This window comes from Liolophura sinensis, chromosome 7 (genome assembly GCF_032854445.1).
Source record: "Liolophura sinensis isolate JHLJ2023 chromosome 7, CUHK_Ljap_v2, whole genome shotgun sequence".
Classification (NCBI taxonomy): domain Eukaryota; kingdom Metazoa; phylum Mollusca; class Polyplacophora; order Chitonida; family Chitonidae; genus Liolophura; species Liolophura sinensis.
Genome location: NC_088301.1, coordinates 46,176,775 through 46,197,494, shown reverse-complemented (window position 1 = coordinate 46,197,494; position 20,720 = coordinate 46,176,775). Strand labels below are relative to the sequence as shown.

The following is a 20,720-nucleotide window of genomic DNA, read 5'->3' as shown; positions in this document are numbered from 1 at the left end:
TCTCCGCAAAGGATCCACATACAGGCTCTCTCAAGTAATTAACACAGAATTGTCATCTATCTCCAATAACTAGTGCTCTGGTAACATCCCTTTCTATCTTGCCAACTGGCCAACAAGCCGTCCTTGAACACTAAAGATTAATTGGGTGGCCAGAAACTGAATTGCGCCACGGAGATCTACATGAAATAGACCTCTCTGATTTTATCTAGTCACAGTAGCACAAGCAAAAAGAGCAATTTTATAGACACTAGTACAGCTATAGTCCACTGAGGAATGGTTCACAGCCTGAAACCCATACAGCTTTTAACACCTGACAAATGAACCTCAACTACATTTACCTTATGAAACTGCATGAAAGGAAGCCTTCAACAAAGGCTTTTTTTTTTTTTTTTTGCTTCCTGTCATGGTGTGAGCTGTATGACAATGACACAGTATATGTCGTAAATAAGAAGACTTTACATATCCTCTTTTAGTAACAATTTTAACGAAATTCTTTCAACAATCTCTCTACAAATGAAGCCCACTCAGTCTAAATCAATCAATAAAAACCTACAAGCACTCTATTACTTATAAACATCCTTTTGCCACAGATGAAAGGAAATAATTCCCAGTTTAGGAAGTCAGCTAGCAAACACATCCTTGTACTGTTTGCTACACTCTTCCTCAAGTGTACACCAAGTGCTATAAAACCCCATTAAAACCTGTCATCTTTCAGTGGATGTTGAAAACAAATGACAAGATGTATGGTCTTCACCTACAACATAAGCCACAGGGATCTAGCCCAACATGTCAGAATGTAGACAGACTCATGGGAATTCGTCAAGGAAGAAAGGAATATTTCATTATACATAGTTGGTAATTCAGAAAAACCTTTGTATGAAAAAATCCCTTTGTGAAAGGCAATCAATCTTCTAGTGCTCCTTTAAACATAGAGAGAAGTAAAGGCTTGCCTGGCTTGCTTGAGCTTTATGCTGATGAACATACCACAAACTTATTCAGGACAAGTCATTGATTATTCAAACCTCCAACATTCCACATCGAATCATATGGACTCTTTTCCACACAACAGTCTTTACCAGAAATTTGCTTTGGCTACTATCAAATAACTCTATAAATTATGACTAACCCACTTAGTTTCATCAAATAATTCTTTTCTTACCAGTCTTTTAGAGCAGCAATATTCTCTTCCTCAGTAATCAATGGCTTTACGTTGCCCTATTGGTGAACTGGAGTAAGTAAGATCCAAGACTAATGGACATACTTGGCTGCCACAGCTCACAACTTGACAGGATCAAGAGTTTTTAGGGAATTTTCTCAAATTCTGGTTAAAATTTGCAATATACTTTTTCACCTTTTGCTAATTAATTTATTGTTTCTAATGTGATAAACCACATTTTAAAAGACAGAAAGTAAACAATATTCAAGATAAAGCTCAGATACATGTATGTATGTATATATATATATATATTTATTATAAAATTTTCTGATGTGGAGAAATGATGAAAAAAAAACCAAATGAGTCTTCTCAACTTTCTACATCTTCATATTCCAACTCCAGTTTCAAAACATTTTTTCCAGTTTTCAAAACATCTGTATAAACAATATAACTACATTTGTACAGACCCTACACATAGTTGGATAACAACTTTTTCTGACGAATTCTACCCTAAAAAGTTTCGATAAAGCTTCTTATTAACTTGATTCGAGAGGTTGCCAAAACTGCACAGTATGAGGTTTTCCCTAGCTTTCTCAAGATTTCCTCCAAGATCTGTCTGGTTTTCTCTGCTCATGATCAAATCTCATAGACATTAAGAATCCAAAGTATAACATTCTAGAGCAAATTGTAAATGGTTAAACAAAAAGAAAGAAAACCTTCCTCATAATATTCTTATTTTTTTTTCATTAAATGTTTCTTAAAATTCACATATATATTTACTGCAAGAAATGAACTGATAATATATACAAATAATCAACAGAGAGAAAAGAAAAAAGACTTGTAAATGTCATTTCCTCCTCTTTACAACATAATTCTCAAGAAAACAAAATTGAACCAAAGTGGGCACATATTTCATCTGATGAAAATGGTTAATGATCAGTGCCATATGTACATGTAGAAGTTGTTCTTCCGTGACTATTATGACACTCATGAAAGGAAGAGGTAGGGTGAGTGCATGTCCACAAATGATAATCAATGTCTCTGCATGAACAAATAAAACCATGCTGTGCATAATTACAATGCCAACATATCAACATCATGCACGCATGTTGCATGGCCCAAAATCAATAGGACAGGAGAAGGCCATCACTCAGGCGGGGAATGGCAAACAGCCCTACCTGTGCAATACTAAGAGCTTTTCACAGATAAAACCTTATCTCAGAAACACTTGTTACAAGGGCTATCTTACACATTAGCATGATAGATGCTGCCTATGATTTAGAAGGCAGTTATAATATTTAAGTGAAACTAGAAAACTAAGGCCAAGTACATGCGCTGTAAACAAAACATCACTACCCGTAAGAAGAAAATACAAAGGAAAAAGAATCCTTGAAAATATTTTTAAAATTGCCTAACACAATTCTTGATGTGATTATGTAGATACATGTATAAACATTGTAGACTGTAGTAAACGGAGATCAAACAGATCCAGAAAAAGCCACAGGGTTTCAAAATCTTGACAACTGCATAAAATTCTTCTAATTGCAATTTTAATGCCATTTCACACTTTTGCCCCAAGTCAACAAAAAAGCAGACATTTTAAAATGCAGACAACTGATAAGAGCCAATTTTCGAGGTGTCTAATGATGACAGCTATAATAAAAAAAACATCTTGCGGCTTTCCCATAAAGACAACTTTTAAAGCCCACCCTTTTAACTGCTGAAATGCTAACCAGTGAGAGATAAATCGTCATTCCCTTATGCATATGGCACAATCACGTTACTTCCTTTCTTTTTGTCATTCATTTTACTTCAACAAATCAAGCTGTTCTTTTGGCATTACTGTTTCTCGGTGTGTTTAGATCAGACACATACCTAAGAGAAATAAATGTTGCTGCCAGATATGTATATGTACAAACCAAAATTGGCAGCCTTGATGCGAACAGACATTTACTGCCATTAGGGTAAAGACAAAGGAAGCCAGTCATGGGCTTCTTCCACACAATGACACATGTTCAGTTAACTAAAGACAAAGTAAACTGCGAAAAAATGGTTAACTGTCATAAAACCATACAATATTTTGCAGCGTGTTGTTTTTCACAGGAATGCTTTCAAGATTTAGCAAAAGAACTGTGATGTGGAGAGATGACTGATGGACATAAGCCTCAGCTTTAAAGACGATGGATTCCTGTCTCAACAAGCCACAATGGCTTTTACCCAGAATTGTTGGATGTCGCCTTGTCAACGTTGTCTATTCATACATCACACCACTCGTTACCGAGTTGTTAGTGATGGTACCAGGCGATAAAATACTTGTAAATTCCTGGTGAAAGGTCGTTCTCTCCCATGGGCAAATAAGAATAGTCCTGTTCCTTAGTATCTCATTCTGTAGCCATGATAGGACAATGGACCTCCGCCATCTTGACAAGAGATCTGTCATAACCATTGTGCTCTGTGTCTATTGGACCACTATGCCATGAAGGTGTCATGAATACAGTCTTGAATTCCAAATGCCAGGCCATTAAGCTCATTAGACTGGAGAAGATTGGCTAGAAAAATTCCACCTGTTTGCAGTACAAACTAAACCATCCCAGATACCAAATCCCAAAATGCTAACACCTAACGTACTGAAAATTTTCAACAAAACTGTGTAAATAAAGAAGAATCTTGGTGGTATATGTTATTTCTTAAATCCATTAATGTTGCCACCAGAAAAACGTCATGTACATGTAGGTGCCACAAAAGTAAGAAAATCTACAACAATATTTTACACATTCGGACGTATCTTCACATCAATTTCAATGTCTAGTTTTGAATTTGTACTTTCTAATAACAGATATATTTTGTCTTCTAGAGCTACTAGAAGCTGTTATTAAAAATAAAATGAGTATGGGAAAGTCTGACTTTTCACACTCACGTCTCTAACAGGTAATCTGGTTGTTTCATAATTTCAATTTTTAAACAAAACAGGTCTCCACCCTATTTACATGTATCTGTATATACAGATATAAAGTATATCTTTCATCACAATAAGGTATATTCTGTATGTGTTAAAACACATGTAAACTGGAATTTGAGGGAATCTAAATGGTGATGCTCAATGAGTGGCTTTCCTATGTACATGTTGTTGGCATAGCACACTACAAACCTTTTGGAATGACTCTCTGAAATTTGCATGCACTGTCTACATATCACAAGTCCTATCCTTATTGCACTGACACTCATCCAATAATTGAATCAGGCTCACTTAATTTCCGCCAGCAATTCAATGAGATCTTAGATGGCCTCTGTGACCACTCCACCTAATTTGGCGAGTACTGAGGGCTTGATCAGGGGCCAATACAACCAAGGTCATACAACCAATCTTGAGATTTCATGAAAAAGGTATGTCCTGGCCTAAAGAGAAATTCAGGCTACAGGTCAAAAAATATAACACATGAAAAAAGTTGATCCAATATAAATCAATCAACCTAGCAAATAAATGTCACTGTGCCACATTCCAATTAAAATATCACACAGTACATTCGTCATGGTGCTGATGGGAATGTCCTGAAATACATGTGGGCCAGACTGTTTGCTTACATGTTCACTTACAAGTAATGCAAGTCTTCTTTATCATACATGTATCTGTTTTGTACTTCAGATCTGATGAAACTCAAATATATGTAAACGATAAGCATTTTGTCTGCGAAGCAGTTTCTTGTTTCAATGACAAATATCATTATCATGTTCTAGTAGAGCAATTAAGGAGAACGTCTTCATCAAATCCACTTACTAATATGAAGTGGCATATTCTCTGACACATTTAATGATCAAAATACAATAGATGGTCGCAAGACATTCATCTTAATAGATTTCCTTCTCAATGCATGCACTTCTCATCTGACAAGAGATGAAATAATACTTATTCAGTCAACTTTCCCCTTATAAATGCAGAAATATTTACAAGTATCTTTTCTATACTTGAAGGAGATGGATATTGCTTTGAGAGTCTTTGCCATGATCACCCAAGGCCTTTGCCTAGCAGGAATTGACTGGTCCTGAACACACTCAAAGCCTTGCACACAATCCTAAATAGTTTACTACCAATGGACAGCAATATTTCTGCATCGGCTGAAAGAGAAATCAATCTAGCAAAGCCATTTACCTAGCGGCAGCTAGGAGAAAATGCATACTCCCCAATACCATAGCACTAAACTGTGTCGAGAACCCACGTTTGGCAAGTCCACTTTCTTCAAACTAATTAGGCCTGGAGGTCTTGATGATTTTGGAAGAAGCACAGATGCAAAAACACAAAGTTGCAATAAAAACAACTCCATTAAATGGTGAAATCTATATCTTTGGCCTAAATGCTTGTAAAACAGCTTTTCTCTGATTCAATTCAAATTAGGCTGCTTCATTGAAAGGCTTTCACAATTGTGGTGTTTATTTTCTGAAAAATATCGCCCCGGGGCACCATGAGTACAGAGATAATTATGGCAGCATTCGGGGCTAATGGTGTGTTCAGGAAAGCACGTCATTAAGGTCGCCAGTGTGAATCCAGCTTGTGAGGAAGAATCAGCTGTTAACATAGAGAGGAATAAAACGGAACAAATTATATTTAACAGCAGAAAAATGGGGAAAATTGCAAAAGAACCCACATAAGTGCATCATATCTTGCCTCTATAACCAGGTTTCATCCACCTTCAGTAAAGCATATACCTGCAGTCCACAATTTAAGAAGAAAGTCATGTGATCTTAGCTATCTCAGCTTATTCAGTAATTAAACAAGAAAATCCAAATGTCAGGAAATTATCAATGATAATTCAAAGGTCTCACAGGGAAGTGCTATTAAACCTGCAGAATCTGGTAGAAAACATTTCAAACTGTGAAAACAATAAAAAAAATCCACTGATTTGTCAATGGTGATCACCAAAAATGTATCAGGTGCTGTATATGTGAGATAATTTTTTTTTTCAGCACTTTGTGTTTACATTGTCGTTCACTAAATTCATTTTCGTCTGATTGGTGTTTTACAATGTACTTAAGAATATTTCACTTATACGACAACGGCTAGCATGAGATGGACAGTGACCACATTGCTGAGAGACTCCTGGGTCATTACGCTGCGCTAGTGTGCTAACGAGTTGAGCCACGGAGACCCCCTTCACTAAATTCAGTGAATATATTGGACAAAAGTATCAGCAGACAACAATGCAAGCTGCAGCTTGAACTAATTGAATTGCCATCAGGCAAGGGAAGTTAACCCATGATCTGCTTCGAAGTATGGCAACATATGAAGGTATATAGCTCCGTGCCCAGACCAATGATCTATGCTAACGGCAATGCCCTGAGACCCCAGATAAGCTTTAGTACCAAGCAGAAATGGGCTTAAGTACTGAGACAATGTGTCATGTTGCTAAAGGAAAACACGCCCGACCCAACTTCCTATTCCCCACCTGATCACCGTATAACAATGGCTAAGCCTCAAATGCTCGAGCTACTGATTGTAGGTGTTTTGTACACTTGGTGAGAGTGTCATACTTGGACAACTAAGTCCTCCCCATTGTACTTCCTGGACAACTCCATCTTGAGGTAATTATAACTCTGATCAGTGACTTCAGACACAGCCACTCACAATACAGCGTGGCCATTTAAGTTCCCAGATCGAATGACAAGTTGTAAAACAGGTAACAGTATTTACACAGGAATCAATAAACAAGATAATGTGATAAAACAACACTGTATCTAAAGCCTTGTATTGATTAGAATGGCGGAAAAACTGGGGTACTATGATGCATATGTCCATTGCTTTAGTGCTGTGCCCCGCAATCTTTCACCCACAGTCCAGCAAGACTGGTCAACCGCGGACACAAAGCTACCCGTGATCGACTACATTTGACAAATGGCGGTGATAAAGACAAAACAATTGTGTTGGCACAGTTAGTGGCTGGATGGCGTGCTAATTGTAATATGGCGGAGCTGGGATGGAGTCCACCTCCCTTGAGTTGGCACTAATGGGTCTGCCTGCATGGTTTCTACCTGACTTTTCAGCACTGTTCAGCAACAGACGCATGCTCAAACCAGCTTATATAGAGCCACTCAGTAATCTTGACAAGATCATGGATGGATGCGTTGGCTGCTATTTGTCCTTGTATATATGTCCGTGTATGTCTGTATACAGCCATATCTCTGGAATCTCTGGAATACTCAAATGGATCAAGTTTAGAGCAGTAGGAGATTTGGATTTTGAATAATTCAATGCATAATTACAAATTATGAACAGTGTGAAATATGAACCATGTGAATTTATATTATGGCATTACCATTCTGATCCAAATAACATTAGCAAAATACATGCTGTCTTCAATAATACATACTCGTATAATATGTATAAAAGGAAAAAACTCTGTGATGCTCAGAAACTTATTGCATGACCATAAACTGAGAGATTTTTGATGGAACAAATTGCAAACGACCTACAACCTACCCTACCTCTACAACAGTTACTAATATTTGAGACATTCTGAGAAAACTACAAGGGGAAGAGTTGTATAGAGCACTGTTTTATGAAGCTTGCGTCTTTAGTGACATACACAAAAGTGTCATTTTCATAACAACTGTATGCATAAATTCAACAAAAAAGTACATTAGAGGTCAAAAAGGTTTGCAGTACATGTCATCCTATACTGGAAAAAGTGACAAAACTGAAGTAATGATGTAGTAAACATAAATTTTATCGTAAGAATGAGAAATGATTGTAGAAGTAGGCTGTCATTTTTTAACCTCTTTGCTTTTAAATGAAATCTCTTACATACATGTACATGTATGAAATAAGTTTGACTCATCACAGGAAAAGGCTAATTTTAAATTTACTTCAGCACAGAGTCTTGATGGTTCCTTAGCTGAATGAAATCTGAATCTTGTGTGTGCCACAGGATTGTAAGTTACTGAATGGTGTGAATACTGGACTAAGTGCTTGTTTTTGCCATGACAGCACATGCATCAAGACTGTAACATCAGTCACATGACAAATTATGAAATACTATAATTCTTCAACTTGTTTGCATAATACTTTGCAAATTGTTTATCCACAACATATTCTGAAGGCATTATTCTGTGTTGGGTGAAGAAATTATACTTTTTGTGAAGCCCTCACACAGGCTAATCCAACGCTGAATTCAACATGTGCATAAATTGCACTGAAAGTTGGTCCTTCATATGCAGAAATGTTGAGGAATGTGAGTAGCTCAAACTGGCACATTAAATTACCATCAACATAATATGAACTACTGGTGAAATAGGTGAAATGTATTTACACGAACCAATTTGCTTATCAACAAATTTAAACTTTTATTACAACCCCAAGCAATTTTTCACTATACCAAGAAACTTTTTTAATCTTCTGATTGGAAAGGAACTCCTTTTGATCAAAGCACACTTTCATACCATGTGGAATTTAAAGCATTTTACATGTCCTGGCCAAATATTGTCTTCCCTCTATTATATGCATAAGGTACAGACAATCCCATGATGCATATCACATATATGCAATATCACAGGCAAAATTCACATGTGGGGTATCGGTAATTCTGTTCCTTGTGTAGTTCGTTCTATGTCTATGATAAGGTGACCATTATCCAAATGTTTGTTTATGTGGAGTAAGTCTAAACTTGACATTACAAAATTTCTATACATGGATAACAACTTTTGATTCATTTCAAGAAATATAGCATGGAACTAAATCAGAAGTTGTTATCTATATAAAAACTTTGTGATGTTACTCTGTCAATTTCTGTATGCATCTTAACCAACTTCTCAACCTTCCAAATATCCTTTCAATTAAGGCTTTTACTCTTTACACATTATAATCTTCCGTTCACAATTTTATACTTCACATCATGCAATACTCTCAGTAATAACAACTTATTCCTAAAATAAGTCTGTGGGTCATTTAACATCTGATTTTAAAATTGTAACTATATGTGAACTAATATAAGAATCAAATTAAGACATGCAATAGACATATTCCAAGAATAATATCACAAATTTGATGGACGTTTTTCTTTGACTAGTTGATTTCACACAATCAACCTCTGCAGTATATGATAAATTTTCCACAATGAATATATCTTTCATGTAGAAAAAAGACGAACTTTACATTACACACCAAGCTGTCAGATTAACCTAAATATTTAACACATATTGATGCAACCTTTTGCTATTCTCAAATGGGCCTACAAGTGCTACATAGAAGTAAACAACATCCTTTCAATGTGTTTCACAATGAATGATGATCATAAAAACAATAAAGCATATGGAAGCTTGTCATCATAAAGCGCTTAGATGCATACAATATAAAATATTGATTGTCTCCAATGTCAGAAAATGGGAGACCTCCAATTAGTGAAGCTAAAAAGCTTTTGTTGCCTTTAGTGATATATCTGGGCAAGGATTGGCAAGCTGCACTGGATAAACCAGATATGATGCTTGAAATTGGCGTAGTCATGAAGTGCAGTTTGACAGCCAAGCGATCAGATGAGAAAATGCCCTTGTCATTCCCAAATGACCTTACGAAATTGATTAAATTCACTCATGACCATAGCTCATGTCCTTAGTCTACAGCTATGAAAGGTATAAGCAACAAGGTTCAACAGAGCAACCTTTACACCTGATAATCTCCATGCTTTACTCCAACTGTATTGGTTCCCTGTTGGGATTTGGACCAGACGTTTCCAGTTAGTTCCTGGACTGTGTCCTCCAGGAACTCAGTGACAACCTGCCACTGTTTAAATGAAGTATTGGTGAAAATGACACCATTCTTCCCACAGTCTAATGCATATAGCACCAGACAAACCCACTGGCTCAACAGGCATTTATAGAACGTACTAGGTGTACATATGTATACGTGTATAATCATGTATATGCATATAAATGTTACATAAATGCAGCATATTTACCTTGGCTAATTTAGCTATCCCAGTCGCATGTTTGGTAGTGTTGAATATCTTTCGGCCAAAATCCCTTGCCCATTTGCGAACTCTGAAATGGAAAACCATGAGATATATTTCACAATCTTCTTTCACACATACATTTAATATCTATTATATGTAATATATGAAATCAAGGTTTAATATTGTAATATAAAAGACTATGTACAGCATAAAGAGAAAAACCATAGTAGGCACGACTGTATGACAGTTGGCAAATGGTCACTATATGGTGAAGCAGAAACAGATTTCAAAAACAAAAAAGGGCAATGATGTTAGTTTCTTTATCAGATGTCACTAGTTTAAAATCACTAAAAATTCTGTGTTGTCATCACATTTACATATCACATTAAAACAAGGTTACTGGACCAGCCTTGGAGATGCTGTCCACCAGAAGAATCCTGGTTTATGAAGGAATTCTATATCTACATATATATGAGATTGCAGCATAGAAAGTAAAACCAGAGGATTGATAACAGTGACAACTGGCAAACACTCACACATTACCAATGAAATCTAGCTACTTGTCCATTTACATCAGTTAGGGTTTTATTCCAACTCTTCACATATGTGCTTGAAAAGTAGCAACATATATGCCCCCTAGCACCATGGCTTCATCAGTATTAGGTAAACAAAAATGAACTCATGACATGTAGTTTAATTTCATTAGGTGCTAATCGTCTAAAATTACTCAAAATGCTGTGTTGTAACTGCAGTTTTTTGCAGGCAAAAGAAAAACTGCACTACACATCTTTTGTTCATTCTTCACTGTCATATTTCACATAACAGGAGGGTGCTCAAGTTTCTGTGAGACAGTCTCGGTCCAGTATCAAGGAACACTGGTGATCAAAAAACAGTTCTAAACAATTTACACATGTATGGTCATTTAAGTATATTCTTGTACCTAATCATTTTTTATCACAAAATTTTCTCCTGCTTTTCAGAATAAAAAGGGGAACATTTTTGTTTTTATATTCAGCATTTTGGTAGAGAATGTATGGAACAATTACAGTCAAGGTAATGGCAAAGTTGCATAGAAAATTTTCAACATTAATTCAGCTCACTCTGCTTGTAACAGTAAATCCACAAAAATGCCTATTACAATTTAATATAGACAGGTGAAAATTGATGACTGAACTCTTTTTTTATTTAAAAATCTTACTCAGAGCAATCTAAGTTGAGGAATCTAATGACACAGTGATACGTACAGATTTTGTCTGAACAGAAACCAGAAAATATTTAACCCTTATCATTGAATATCCAAACATTTATGAAACAGAATTAAGATTCTCTATCTGTCATATAGTCAGGAACAGAAACTACAATGTCTAGTGTGTCCACCAGTTTCTGTATTGAAACCAATTTTATGTCATGGATATAAAATAAATTCCTGCCCTTTTGACCAGATATATTTAGCAGCAATCAAACCACAAGAATTTCCTGTCTAATAGTCTTACATTTTATGCTTAGCATGTACAGTTAATACCTACAGATTTCATTTCAACATCTCATTTTATACTTGTACTTCACACATTGCATTTTGACCATTATTAATCGTTGATCCTTATTATTTAAAAGCAAACATTAAAACATTATTTTTTTGCCTAGATGAATCCCCAGTAAGGGGTGCTATGTTTTTTTTTCTTATATAGCATTCATGTAAATGATGTTCAAAGTTTTGGAAATACAGTACATCAGCATATTACTTCATTAGATGACAAAAAATACAAACTATACACAGAATTTGTCACTTCTACAATGGCGTCAGTTTCACGGGAGGTGGAAACCAAAGTAACCCACTGGCATTTGGCAAGTTGGGGGTGGGGGGGGGGGCGGAGAGGGACATCATCTTCGACCACTTGAATGGCTCTGAATACTGTCAAGTAGTTACAGCTACCAAGGTTAATAAGAAGATCAGAATTTGCGTAAATTTAAGGGATCCCCAGCTGTGTAATGTTGAAACTGAACAAACACTTTGGGCATCAGCTGCATTACAACATGATTAAAGGTATATATCTCTTAGTACATCCCATATGCATTATCAGATCTGGACCAATAATGTCCCTAGACTTAATTATGTCATAAATTTAAACATAGCTACATTTAATATAGTTTGGCTCTAGAGCCAGTACTGCACATCACTGTATAAGCCGCACTCTGAGTTCAGTCCTTTTGGAAAGTTTGAGTTTGGGTTTTTAAGCACTTGCAATTTATAATTCATATCATAAGTTGCTTAATAAATACAAGCCCAGATATTTATCATGGAGAGTTGCTGTATTAACAGCTGTAGTTCATAGCTATCTATTAAGATTATATCTATATTATTATCCTTAGCCCTTAAAACAGGTACCTGACGGTACCTGACATTTTGGAAAACATCCCCTTGGAGAAAGTAACAAAAGCAATATTGTCCAAATTTTATAATACTGACCCAACTGGTTATACATGTACAAGTATAATGTCAGGTACCTATTTTTAGGTTCTGTTGATGAGTAATAACACAGGTTGTGTATGTAACCAGTTGGAATGTCATCTACAAATAATAACTTTCATAATTTGCAGTAGACAGTCTTTCTCAGGAAATATAATACATAGTTCCAATTTTATAGAACTTAGTGAACTCAGATATCAGCCATAACAGTACTTTCAAGAAATCTTCACTTAAATACTTTAATAGACTCTATTAACAACATTTTTTACATACCTCAGTAATTGTTAAAGGCTATATTCTACAATTTTCACCTGTATGATGGTGGTCAGTTTTATGGGTGCAGGAAACAAACATACTGTCTGTTTGAACATTCAAAGCAAGGGGATCAACAAAGGCTGAGGCTGGAATTGAACCTGCATCTAGAGTGACTCACGGTTATAGGAGCGGCTAAAGCCTCACTGAGCAAGGATAAAGCAAACTCATAATATATGTAATACAGTTGAAGTAAAGCTGTGGAAATAACAAGATTTTAATAGTTCCACATTAAAAAAATATTTATCTCAAAATTTTGGAAATTTTGGGGCTTGTGTGAGTCAGTAATACTTGTTGCTGTGCTCTGTAACTGTTTACATAGTTTGTAATAATTATCTCCCTTCATAGAGCTTTCAGGCGAGAAAATGGATTGCCATCAGGAACACAGGGTTGTGTTGTGGGATGCAAACCGATCTCTTTGATTACCAAGGCCAGTAGCCTCCACATGACTGTCGTCCTTTGTATTTGCCATAAATGGATGAAACCTAGAAACAATGTCTCAAGAAGTATTTACACACAGAGCTTGCTAAATTCCCCACGTAACACCTGGATGGAAAAAAAAACCCACTATTGAACACTAAACACATAAGCAATGATCAAAATCTATTTAAAAAATTACTGCTGCAAGTACAACATGTTGTGGTGAATGTTGTAGATGTCAAATTATCCATGGTATAATCCCTATTTACATGGATGGTGTAAGCTATTCCACACAGTACACACAAATTCCAGATCTAAGAATTTGCTATCCACTGCATTACATTCAGTAATTGGAGACAAATGGCCTGAGCAAGAATGAAAAGTGGGAAGCCTGCCAGATTCAAGGCAGTTGCACAAAGGCATTGGGAGTGTGCCAGAAATACATGAATAATGCTAAGGTGAATGAGGAGGGAAGGCTGGATATAAAAAAAAAGATGTAATTGTACCCAAGTCTACCTGCTCCTGTTCTGAACTGCAACATGACAGTTGAGAAAGCATAAAAGACCATTTTTGTTCGTAGATTTTGTTGAACACTAAACAATGTGATTATTTCAAAGAACCATCATGACATTTTCTTCTCACTATCAATGAGCCACTGGTACAAAAAATTGAAGTTAGTTGACCATTTATCATGATCAAGTTTTCCTTAATTCCACGCATACATGTACTATATGTGAGGGTAACATGTCAATGTAATATTTCACCAATTCATATCAGTAAAATGATGTCCTTGCTGGCTCAGACTATTATAGCATTTATTTGCTGTGAGTGTCAGGCCCTTGAAATTTCAAATCCAGCTCTTGCTGCTTTCGCCTTAAAGGCAAAGACCACTTTAAAATAAAGTTGAAAGAATCAGAAGAAAGACCATTAAAAACTGTCCAGGAAAATAGTTGGATTTATTTTTTTTTTAAATCTGATCACAATGGGACCAGTGACCATAAGGTTTTTGCTACTTAACACACATTAGACTGCTACATTTGATTATTCAAAATGCATATATATCTCCTTGAATGCACTCACTGACTTGACCTTGAAACAAATTACTTCAGGCACAAAGCATAGATGTTACATAATTAATATCTTCTGGAAAAATTCTAAAAAAAAATCTTAAAAATTCTAAAAAATGGTCTTTCATCTAATATATGATTCATTTTAAAGTGGTCTTTGTCTTTGAAAAGCTAAGCCATAAGTCCTTAGGTTTGTCTGGTATCCTGGGCTCTTTGATTGTACACCATCTTTAAATCTGACTCCTGTCAGATGGAAGAAAACTCCTTGATTACAGCAATTAATCCCACTCAAAAAATAAATACCAGGTACATGTACATGCCTTTCAGAAGTTTCAATGTTCAACAATGTGGATACAGACTTAGATTTACAGCAACACCTTATATGTCAGTTACAGCACTATGTACCATCTCAGTTCCTGCTTATGTGTATTGGTTCTTGTATCTAGAGGGTTGTCATGGTTGCAGGCATGTGGGTGGACACATATTAACAGTGTTTGCATGGTGGCCATCATTTACTCTAGGTTAAAACAATCACAGGCTAAATGCATATTGAAAAAGCCAAAATGACTGTCTGTGCTAACTAATTTTACCAGAATGCGTGTCAATTTATTACACGATACTATTGACATCTTGGAAGAAGTACACATGCAATTCTTTTTTGTTTTCGTAGCAACAACAAGGGAAGATGTACAGTTAAATATACATATAGATGTGACTGACAATGTACAGTAAATGGCCCAAAACTTTTACCTATAACAAAGTTGCATATTTTACATAATTCTGAAGGTTCAACAGTATCTTATCTTAGAAAAGTATTTTGGGGCATGTTTGTGAGGGTGGATAAATGCAACATTCTACACCAAAAGCCATATATTATGACATTCACTTCCATCTAAAATTGTGTTTCTTTCGTAGAAATTTTAGGACAAGCATAGCAGTATCTTTGCACATGTTATATGGAGGTGCATTTCTACCATATAGCCATCTTAACTACAAACACAGCAATAAACAGCATTCTTTGAATGTAACTAAAAAAACTGAAAGTTTGTTCATGGATTGTAAAAACTGAAGAATTTTCAATCAAAAATTTATAATGTGTTAATATTTAAAGCTCACCTAAAATATTATGTCAAGCACCATAGGGAGCCTTGGCTCAAGACTTGTGCCAGAGAATCAAAGAAATGCAGAATGGTAATATACTGCGTGTGCTGTGAAACCACATGGTACAACAGCATGCACTGTTAAATCACCCATACATGCTGTCATCCCCCCCCCCCCACCACAATATGCAAACTCGCAGCAATTACACATAAACAACGCGATTTAAAATAATCAATATACAACCCTCTCTCCTGTCTCTCAGTTATTTCTGTAAAACATGTAGACCACCATGTTGTCTACTTGTGCTTCAAGCCGTATTCAACAGGAAATCTAAGCAGCAATGCAAACTGAGGTCGGTGGAAGAGAAATCCAATAATTTTATTAGTTGATGGGAGAATTCCCACGGAGTTCCCTAAAGAGAGCAAGGCTGCACGGTCAAATGCGTTTACATGGCTAGCTCCATCCAGATATACGCTGAAAACTAGAGTCTAGCTGAAAAGCAAAAAGAAACCCCTACGCAGCCGGAACAAACCACTTAGGGTGGAAACCATGAGTGTTACACCATAAATCAACTCCTAACTTCCAACAGGCTACAGCCAATTCCAACATACCAAGATTAAAGTAATGAACTTGCTTGCCTGAAAGTAACAAGGGGATCCACATCGAAGACAATGCTTCTCCCCAGTCCCAGTCAACACTGCCCAATAAACTGATGCTCAGACTGGATGTCTGATCCTACACGATCGTAACAGAGCAATATAACCCACCGTTTGAGCATAAACCTACACAAGAGCTAGGCGCAGAGAGCTTTGTATTAAAAACACGAAGGTTTACATTCTACTTTAACCGGCAATTGCCTATTCCACCAGGACTATAGAATTCCAACCCATAAACTGCAACATAAAAATACATGTCCAGAAATTCCAAGTTCCTTGATCCAAAGGGTTTGAGATACAAAGTCAAATACCCCATCTGCTTGGACAAGAACTCAATAAAGCTAAAGGAAGTCAATACAGAAAACCCTAGGCCTCGTGGAAAATTTATCCTCATAAAAGATTGTGTGTGCACTGTGGAATATTCCAGTAAAAGATTTATCAGGAAATCTGAATTTATATATTTATGAGTAATAAATTCTATCAGACATTATTTCCTACCATCCACAATTCTGATGCAGACATCAGAACTGCAATCAATTACATCAGGATTGAAAGATGTCCAAAGCTTCTTATTTGCAACAAAGTGAATATCTTTCAAGCTCCACTACAGAAACAATTTCAGCCTCTGACAGGTTTTGACATCAGGGGAGATTTTTACAGCCAATTTTCACTGCCAGGAAAGGCAGGTTAATCCATGTCGCAGACTCCCGGCATCACCTTGATCAATTTCCTGCTGAGGGCAGAGGACAGTACCTGGCCACAGGCCTTCCTAGAAGACAGACTCTGGGTTGCATGCCTCCCCGGGAGGCCTTCTTGGAGCAATGGAGTAAATAGCCCTCAACTGGTAGGAAAATGGCTTAACGTTTGTCGAAAAGATAATACACTACGCTCAGACACTAGGATCAATTCCACATGGCCATTTGTGTTAAAGGCTACCGGAATGTCTGCTAACAGACTCAGCTATGCCTAAACAAGGACACTGTCCGAGAGGTGTTTAGTACTGACAGCCTCACTTGTCTAATGAATTTTTATAGACCCATATTCTTTCCCAGTCTACCAGGCATTGTCTGCTACCTAGACAGAATTGTGATGTTAATTTCAACATTGATTTGTCAAATGTTTATCACAGTAATTTGCTTCCAAAAGTGTCATTTGAATTGGGCTAACGACCTGATGCTAGTACTTTGTAAATGACAGAATCCATTCCTTCCTTTTGACGACTGTAATAGTTACCAGCGAAAACTGTTCTAATGGGGACATTGATTTTGTCTTGTCCATGCGTTTACCATTCATGGTGCGTTTTGATCCCCAGCAGTAATTCAAACCTCACAAACATTGGCAAGCCAGCATGAAGCTGCCTGGCACGGCAGGTGTATCCATAATACTGGAAACACAGAACTCGGTTCCTTATCCACTTTAACAGCCTTTCATGCACATGACCACACAGAATGACTGAACTTAAGGCACATATATACCAATATATGCTTTCTAAATGGCCCTAATAAAGACAGTAATAATTTCCAATACAGGAGATTCAACATTATGACATCATGATGACATTACTTTATGCCGTGATGCTGTCACTTTATGACATGAAAGGGCTACTTGACGTGTTTTAACATGGGAGAGTACACATACATGTACAATGATTATCATTATCCTTTATCAATGACTTATATCCTGAAATACTTACTTCAGCTGTTTAGGTAATTCAATAAATTTAGGTCACCAACATTTGCCATTTACCTGCCCATGTTAAAATGCACTGATGTGTTGTAATGTACACAAGGATGTCACCATGATGCTGTAACATCCAAACTCCAAACTCACGTATTAGTTAACAGCTTAACTTCCACTCACAAACCACAAGCGTTCAAATACATACATGTATATAAATTTATGTAAGTACATGTACAATAAAAAGATAACATCACTCAACTGAAACGCATGAAAAGCACCGTCATAATATAAACAACATTCATACACGATCACGATTATCGAGACAAAGTTTCCAGGCCGTGACTGAGAACATATAGTGAAAGAGATAAGTCTGAGGAATTAGCTGAGGAAATGACTGTAACTGGGTTGCATGGAGAGCAATGACCTATAGGCATACCATTACTACTTAAAGTTGATGTGGCCATACAGTCATGGTCCAGGGTAGCCATTGGTAGCAAGGGAGTGGGGGAGTAGATACCTGTGGGGATTTAATTATGGCCACAATCTCCAATCCCAGACAGTGGAAACTAGTGACCAGCATAGGCACAGCTGGACAGCAGAAAAATGCCCTCCGGGAGGTGCCACTAAACAGATTCCATGCTGTAGGGGCTAATTACAACGGGCTAATGACCTGAACATATGACAGGTTGAACATGCAGTTACCATAACACCGCCGATTTTCCACACTATTCTTTGTTATTAATTACCAGGGGTATCTGTCACAGGACATGCAATCTGTCCATGAGCAGGATTTGTTTAAGCCCCTTATTAACTGAGCTTTCTTAATGCTCTTATAAATTTTGTCCTGTGTGTAGTATCATATCATTACTTTTCAAGTCCTACTGTACAGCAACTGTAATGATTTACTTGCATTCTTCTTAACAAAAAAGACAAAACAGAAAACTTGATTTTTCTGTGCAGGTGATTTTATATTTTCAACACTATGACATTAATCACGTTGTTTCAATCAAAATCACATTTAATATGAGATGTCTCATATCTATTGAATTGCAAACATTATATTCATACTAATCCGCCTGACCTGTTGGGAGATAAAAATTAACATTTATTGTCTAACAATGCCAACGACGAGCCATCCTGCTTGAAACAGCATAAAATAAACAGCATAACTTCAATTACGAGTCAATTCCCCCTTTCTATTACCTCGAAGGAAACTTTTGTCAGGTACACAAAGTACACAAATAGGTACTGAGCTAAACAGATTTACACAAATGGACACACTGTGAAACATTCTTGGCCACTGGTGTTAGAAATTGTGATATCTGATATTTGAAGCAAAAATCAGCCATGAATGTAAATTGGAAAATCAGGCTAGTAATGGTTAAATGAACCATTTATGTAAAATCCATTCAAGTCTTGAAGCCACAGTTTATCAATGATAGCAATGTTACACCAGCAAATACAAAACTATGAGTCATAATTCTAGGTTGCACCATCAGTCATCTTTTTAACTTGTGTATAAACAGGCTAAATTTTGTACATAAATACATGTACATCTCCGATAATCTAGAAGTCAGGGCAATGGCTTGGTGCTTAGGAAATCTGATATCAAGAAAACTACAGGTGTCGTATAGTTCACAACTGGCAGCAAAGGTAACTACAACAAGGTCACAAATTATATCACTGAGTGCAGATTTACAATAACTTCAACATCTTGGAAAATGTGTATATCCTCTCTCTCTTTAGACTCCTCATTAAATAAAAAGGCCCTTGTTAAAAGATAGGATGTCACAAATTTGAAAAATAGACAGACTGACCAAACAACTTACCTACAGAAAGATAGAACAACCTATAGGGCTGCTTGCAGCAATGATAAACTCCAACCACAAAAGGCACAAAACAAATTCTTGCACAACTGACCATAAATACCTAATAGATGCTGGCACTGATTACGCAACCTGAAAATCTCATCACCAGTCACTAACTGTTGGCAGTACTTCATTACATTTTGCTTGAAAAAGAATTTCTTTTTAATCATGAAGCTTTCCATATCATTTTCAGGTGATTTTTGTTTCTTTACATCAACCATTTCAGTTAACTGAAAATATAACAGAATATGTATATTGTACGTTTACAGCAAAACTCAGAGCTCACATGCCACAGTTCAATTGTCCATGTCTTTCTGCACTACACAACATACAAAACAGTTTTCAGGCATATATCACACCTAAAGATAAGGCTAATAAAATGCCACCTGTGATTCAGATCAAACTTTGAAGCAATATTTCCCATACAAGGCACAAAAAAGCAATGTCTTTACTTAATAAACCATGGCCATCTGTATGTCTTTAACAACCTGAAAGGCCATCTCAAATTCCAATGACTAGGAAAGCAAGATGTCCATCCCACATTATATCTTACATAATTACAGAATTAAAACATACTCACACTCTAACTGAGATGCCATCCACTTGTGACACAGTGCTGAAACATATCAGGGTTAGCACGAACACAGGTAAAATCCGACATGTAAAAATCCTCATGGCTAGTTTATGAACTGGGAAGACAGCAAACAAAAAGTTTTCAGGAAAGGGACACTACAATACTACTCGTGGATTTCGCTGCTCTGTGATCCACCTTGGCACTCAGGCAAAAGCACCTGTGAACTCAAGCATACAGAAACCTACCGGTGACATTCAACTGCCCGGCCAATAGTCATTGGTGCCAAGGTACAGCTATGGCATGACAAACCAATGTAGTAAGATCTGGGATATATATATATATGTATTCTAAAAGCAGTAGTCACTGTCGGCCTATCTAGTCAGCCCATTGGAAGGCCTCTGTTTACAAGCGCTGTGGTCTGCCTGTTTCAACACTGGCCTAACAGAGTAAGTTCACACTTGTGAAGCTATAGGCCATGCCCACTCT

General features: G+C 36.6%; 1 protein-coding gene across 1 annotated transcript in view; it reads right to left on the bottom strand.

Annotated features, from left to right (window-relative positions):
• The window catches only part of LOC135470961 (voltage-dependent calcium channel subunit alpha-2/delta-3-like), a 68,546-nt gene extending 48,167 nt beyond the window's left edge, over positions 1–20,379 (bottom strand). Inside the window, 2 exon segments of the mRNA XM_064750010.1 lie at positions 10,096–10,177; positions 20,241–20,379. Coding sequence (XP_064606080.1) covers positions 10,096–10,177; positions 20,241–20,335 — 177 coding nt within the window. The 5' untranslated portion in view covers positions 20,336–20,379.
• Between the last annotated feature and the right edge of the window lie 341 nt (positions 20,380–20,720).